Source organism: Mus pahari, chromosome 9 (assembly GCF_900095145.1).
Source record: "Mus pahari chromosome 9, PAHARI_EIJ_v1.1, whole genome shotgun sequence".
Taxonomy (NCBI): Eukaryota; Metazoa; Chordata; class Mammalia; order Rodentia; family Muridae; genus Mus; species Mus pahari.
In genome coordinates this window covers 68,373,051-68,379,416 of record NC_034598.1, presented here as the reverse complement: position 1 = coordinate 68,379,416, position 6,366 = coordinate 68,373,051, and the positions used below count along the sequence as shown (strand labels likewise).

At 36.0% G+C, this 6,366-nt stretch overlaps 1 protein-coding gene across 1 annotated transcript in view; it reads right to left on the bottom strand.

Moving 5' to 3' along the window:
* Ptprq (protein tyrosine phosphatase receptor type Q) overlaps positions 1–6,366 on the bottom strand; it is a 188,705-nt gene that overhangs the window by 133,439 nt on the left and 48,900 nt on the right. Inside the window, exons 15-16 of the mRNA XM_021205432.1 lie at positions 3,667–3,849; positions 2,848–2,949 (exon numbers count right to left, since the gene is read on the bottom strand). Of these exons, the coding sequence (XP_021061091.1) occupies positions 2,848–2,949; positions 3,667–3,849 (285 nt within the window). The remainder of the gene's footprint in view (positions 1–2,847; positions 2,950–3,666; positions 3,850–6,366) is intronic.

Genomic DNA, 6,366 nt, shown 5'->3' with positions numbered 1-6,366 from the left:
GTCACCTGAATTTTTAATCTTAGCCATTCTGACTGGTGTGAGATGGAATCTCAGGGTTGTTTTGATTTGCATTTCCCTGATGACTAAGGATGTTGAAGTATAATTTATGTTGACTTTTAGAAAAAAGAATATTGCCAGGCAATGGTGGCACACGCCTTTAATCCCAGCACTTGGGAGGCAGAGGCAGGTAGAGTTCTGAGTTTGAGGCCAGCCTGGTCTACTGAGTGAGTTCCAGGACAGTCAGGACTACACAGAGAAACCCTGTCTAGAAAAAAACAAAACAAAAACAAAAACAAAAACAAAACAAAAAAAAGAAAAAAGAAAGAAAAGAAAAGAAAAGAAAAGAAAAGAAAGGAAAGGAAAGGAAAGAAAAAAAAGAAAGGAAAAAAAAGAAAAATGAATGTCAGTCAGAAACTGGAAGTAATTTGGATGCAAATATTCAGTGACTCCACATTTTTATTCTATAATAAGCATTAAAATTCTTGGGAAGAACACATGAATGTGTGCATGTGTGTGTGTATGTGTGTGTATGAATAATATATATGTAAATTAAACACACATTCACACCACAGTAAAAACTAAAAATAAATTGATTTTTTAAAATTAAAATCATTTTCAGCATAATCAATTCAGCATGTCATAGCATCAGGTCACTTGAAAGCTCTTCAGGTGGCCTGCTCTGTCCTCACTCACTTCCTCTTCATCTGCCTTCCTTCAGGTCACAGACATAAGGCTCAGCCTTACTCTCCCTGACACCCTAGAGAAGCCTTAGGCTTAGTGAATAATTTTTGGAAACACTTCTACTAGTAATTACAATTATATAAATTACTTGTTTACACATTTGTCAAACATAGGCTACATCTACACTGAAAGCTTTCTGAGTCAAGGCATATAACTCATAAAAGCTAGCTTCCTGAGACTAGTCTCCATTTGGTGAAATTGTTGAAGAAGAGACAGAAGGAATGTTTGTTCTTTGGTATATGCAACGTAGCCATGAATTCAGGTGAACGTTTGCCTTGTCGGCCTATTTTTAATGACTTGTAAGATTCAACTGCAGAATTCAAATAGACAGTATGCATTCATGCAGTAAAAGCATCCCTACTCAGTATAAATATCCATTGGCTTTGATTAAGTCATAATAGATTTTGAATTGTCATGATTGGAATTTTTTGGATTAGGTCAGAACTTTAGTTGAGGACACTATACCCTACAAAGGAACTGCTAAAATGATTTCTAAATGAGCAAAGTTAATCTATGAAAAAAAAAAGAGATGGAAGAAAATACAGAAAAGATTGAATATGCACCAATCATCTTGCATAAAAGCAATGATGAGATAATCTTGAACCAAAGCCTTCAGAGACTTTGACAAGCCAGTGTGCACAGCCAGGAGGCTTTAGCATAGAAAACACAAGAAGAAAATTGTATAGGAGAGGAATGGTAAAATGGAATTTATTATTGTAAGCAAAAACGGGAGTAGTGCAGAGAAAGCACACTGTCCCTCTAATAGTGTCCACTTAACATCCTCCGTAATGAGTTATTCATGACCCTAAACATCCACAGGATACAATCTCCTAGCATGATGGGGGCATCTTGAGAAAAGAAATGGAAAAAAAAAAAAAACATACCATAAACATGAATGCTCCTTCAGGCTGACCTAACATGAGAGTAAGGATTCTTTCTACATAAAAACCCAAATTGTTTCAAATATATATAACATGTAAAACATAAAATCTATGTTAATACTCTTCTAAAGCACATCTCTCAGAGTCACTTTCTAGTATAATATACACCTGTGGTTTGCCGAGGTGTCAATACAGAATGGTCCCAGGAGGGGTGATTTTATTCAGCTTCTGGAAACAGAAACGTATGAGAAAACGCAGGACTCAGAGGGGATTGGGGGACCCCAGGAGAACATGGTCCACTAATCATCTAAGCAGGGCACGTATGGGCTCACAGAGACTGAAGCAGCAAGCACGGGACCTGCATGAATCTCCACCACGTTCTCTGTGTATTTAGTATGGCTGCTAGCTTGGTGTTTTTGTTTTGTGGAACTCGTAACGGTGGAGTGTGGATGTAGGACTCTTTTGCCTGCTCTTAGGACTCTTTTCCCCCATTCGGTTGCCTTGTCCAGTCTTGATAAGAAGGCTTTTGCTTTGTCTTATTATATCTTTTTTTGTTGTTGTTTCTTGGGAGTTTTCTCTTCTCTGACAGGAAACAGAGGGAGAGTAGATTTGGGGAAGAGTAGGGGCAAGCTGGGAAGAGTGGATGGATGGGAAACTGTGGTCAGGACAGCATAAGAGGAAAATTATTTTCAATTTTCAAAACAGAAAATTAACATTCAAGGGTAGCTCTGTAGTTAATAATTAGATAAAACTAACAATATAAACTGAATTTATTGATTATCTAATCCTAATAACGTAAGACATGTTGAAAGTTATTTAGACTCTACTCCAAAACTTCTGTAAATGCCAGAAAATGATGAACACTGTTGAGACACATATGATATTTACACTACTCAAACTTGATCCTTAAAAGTCTCCCACAAAATTGTACTTATAGTACAGTTGGCTTCAAAGGCAAAAAAAAAAAAAAAGTGTGTTTATCTGATTTTACTCAATGTAAATCTATCTTTCGTACCTGCTCTTATATCATAACAATGAAATCTTTATATAGTACCGGTGTTGTGTATAGCTTACATTATAAGTGAAAAAAAAAATGTTGCACTAGGTTTCATTCTGCATATGTCTCCAATCTATAGACTAGATACCACAAACATCCCAATATTATCTCTACATTCCTTGAAATACTAAAAATGAAGGTATTTCAGAATGCACTACATAGTCTTACCGTCTTCCTCAGTCAGTATGCTTATTGGCATACTCCGAACTCCTTCACCTTTCAGCGTACTGGCAGACACCTCAATCACATAATGGGTATACTTCTTCAGTCCTAAACAGAAGTAAAATAGACAAATTAACACAAGGAAGAGATCCGTTAATAATATGCAAGAGGTGAACAATGGAATGTCTCTCAATTCAACACTCTGCAAAAGTAAAAGCTAAATAAACTAGGATTGATTAGCAGACTAAAAATCCTACAAAAGAGGCTGAGGAGATAGCTCAGTGGGTAGACATGCAATATTGGAGACCTTAGTTCAAATCCCTAGATGATACATAAAGCCAAGGACAGTACTGTGGAACTGTAACCCCAGTGTTGCCACAGTGAGATAAGAGACACAGTCAGGGCCATCTGCAGAAGCTCACAGGCCATCTAACATGGCACACGCAGTCTGGGGGCAAACAGCAAAAAGATGCTACCTCCAGTGAGGAGAAAAGTGAACACAGTTGATACTGTCTTCTAACCTTCACAGGAGTGCAATGGCATACACACATACACACACGCACACACACACACACACGTGTACAAATATACACACAAAAAACATCCCTTCTCTTATGAGTATAAGATATAAGACATTGCACAAAATACCACCCTAGAATATTTTCACATATGACTATCATAAATCCCCACACTATTTTGTTAAGAAGCTCTTATTCCCAGTAGTATAAATAATCATGATTAAGTTATTTTAACATATTGCATTAATATTTTGTGGTCATGCAGTCAATAAATAGGTAAATATCAAACAGTAAAACTGTATTTTACCTCCGATGGTTTGAGTGAGAGAGGTTGTATTTATAGTTCTAGCCTCATGGCTATTACTTCTCTTAAGGTAAATAGTGTATTTTTGTACGATGCCGTTGGGACTCCTTGGAGGAAGGAAGGATATCTCAATCTCTTCCGAGGAAATGTTTTTGTAAGTAATATTTTCTGGTGCACTATCAGGTACTAGAGAGGAAAAAAAATTTAAGATGTAATTTCATAAAACACCTAAAACTGCCTGGATAAAAGTTTTGCACACTTGCAAAAAGATATATAAATGCGAACATTAAGCACAGAATGACAGTGTGCTATGCAACTTTACAGTGCAGTGTAAAGAAACTATAGCAACTACCAACTGTTAAGGGTGAAAGGTCATCTTAAATGAAACTACAAGCTATGATTCTTCAGAGAAACTTTATATAATTTTGGAGGAGTTTCAAATTGATATTTTTATTTTCACACAATGAATACACTATTGAGTCCCAAGTAATGTATGAAAAATAACTTGAGTCCTTTTAACATAAGAGTTTGGATTGACAGCAGAGTCCAGTCAAAGAATTGACAAGAGAAAAACACCAAAACCCAACAGATATAATGCACATATCTTAAATATTAAAGATATAGTAAACATATCTTAAATATTCTAAATTATAATAAATTATAAACAAGATAGCATGGGTTGGTTTTGTGTGTATGTAAATTTTTTGAGGTGATGAAAAGGGGAAATGATGTTTATTATAATTTCAAAAAATACTTATATGCACATTTACACATATCATATTCATGTATGTTCATATATATATATATATATATATATATATATATATATACACTTCTCAGTCTTTATGATGTTATGTGTATGTATATGATCTCAGGGCAGCCTTAACTATATTCCAGTTATTTGTCTTTATACCCACAGGTAAGTGTTTTTCTTACCCTTCGCAAAAGAAACATTTCTTTGCAACAAATGGATATATTTTTTAAAGAATGTATGTCTGTATCAGAGAGCAATACAGTTGCAACAACAATGGTTTAAAAGTTACCTCAGACAGCAGTAACAATAATAGCAATTCAAGGGAGAAATTAAACAACACACACTAAATATCTGAACATTATTGCATTTTATGGTTCAATTATAAGACTTTTTTCTCTCTGAAGAAAGGAATTTAACCTTTTATTATTGGTATTATAAATAAAATAGACGTGAAATTACTACATATAAATGAGTAATAAAATGCAGAACCCCCGAAAGCATTGATACAATGTCCTCTCCTCGGTGTGTGCCAGTTGTGGGGGTTATTACAGGCAATGCACTTAAAGAAAAGCTTATGCAAGAGTGTAAAAGCTTCTAAAACTTGGATAAAAAATTAAAATTTAATAGGTAGATATCAGTAACAATGGCTGGCAATGTAATCCTATTGTCTCTTCCTAAGAATTGTAAATCTTTAGTTCTACCTGAAACCCACGTGCTGTGATGACAAAAATCTTCACCAAGCACCTCAACTCCTTCCATCATCTTCTGTATCTAAGTAGAAGTTTGAATCTACTGAGGACATGGGCACCAAGGATTATCAGATAGTGGATTTGCTTTTCTTTCATAACCCCAGTAGCACTAGGGTCTAGGAATTGAGAGGCTATAGTTATGATTCCTCTTCCTGAGGACACCTATTATCTGCTCCCTTCTTTCTAAGGAACCACTGATCCTTTACAATCCGATTCCATCAGGCATCACTGAGGCACTTCCATACGTCTCATTACTTTAACAGGTTGTATCATTATCTAAGATCTTGACTCCATCCCTTCGGAAATCTTAAAGAGCTTTATCACTCAAGGAAACTAGCTTTTTCTCTGCCACCTTTAGAGGTGTCAACACCTGCACAAATAGTACGTTCAATCCCCCAAACTCTGTATCTTTTGATCTCTTTAACTTTAATACTATTTTCTTCTACTTCAGCTTCAACATGGCAATGTCTAAGACTTGTGATTCAATGATTGTCAGTCTTTCCCCCTTTGTCTGCTACCTCCTACCTTTACATCTACTGACCATTGTACTCCTGATCCAAACCTCTGCCTTTTACCCAGTTTTCAATGCCCATTGTCTTTGATGTGTTCCTATTTGCCTACTCTCAGGCTAGTTCCCAGCATCTATTTTAATTAGTCCATAGGCTTCTTCACCAACTCTAGCTTCTGCCTTGCTTTTCTGTGTGACCCATTTCAGTCATGCATGCACATTCTAAGTGGAACAGCTGAAAATTCCCACAAGAAATGTCTCCTCTGCTCAGAACAGGCACTTTTGAATTTTTAAGCCTGAAATCATGAGTAGATATTTTTCTTTTTTTTTTTTTTTGTCTTGTGTTTATTTTATTCTTTGTTAGAAGTGTATCACTAAATTTATGCCATATCATAGGAAGGAAAATTAGAATCTACTTTATAAAAGAGTCAACATCTTAAAGTTTGCAAATACATTTCTTTTCAATACTGGTTGCCTGTATTTCTATTATATACTTCAGTCTTTTACACTATTACATGCATTTCACCCTCCCTTATCACTCCCTAAAAGCCAATAAACTCTCCCTTCCATATTCTGATCTGATAAGTTTGTATCCCGATTCAGTGACAGAGAGGAAAGGAAGAGGGAGGAGGAAAAGGAGGAGGAGGAGGAGGAGGAGGGAGGGAGGGAGGGAGGGAGGAGGGAGGAGGGAG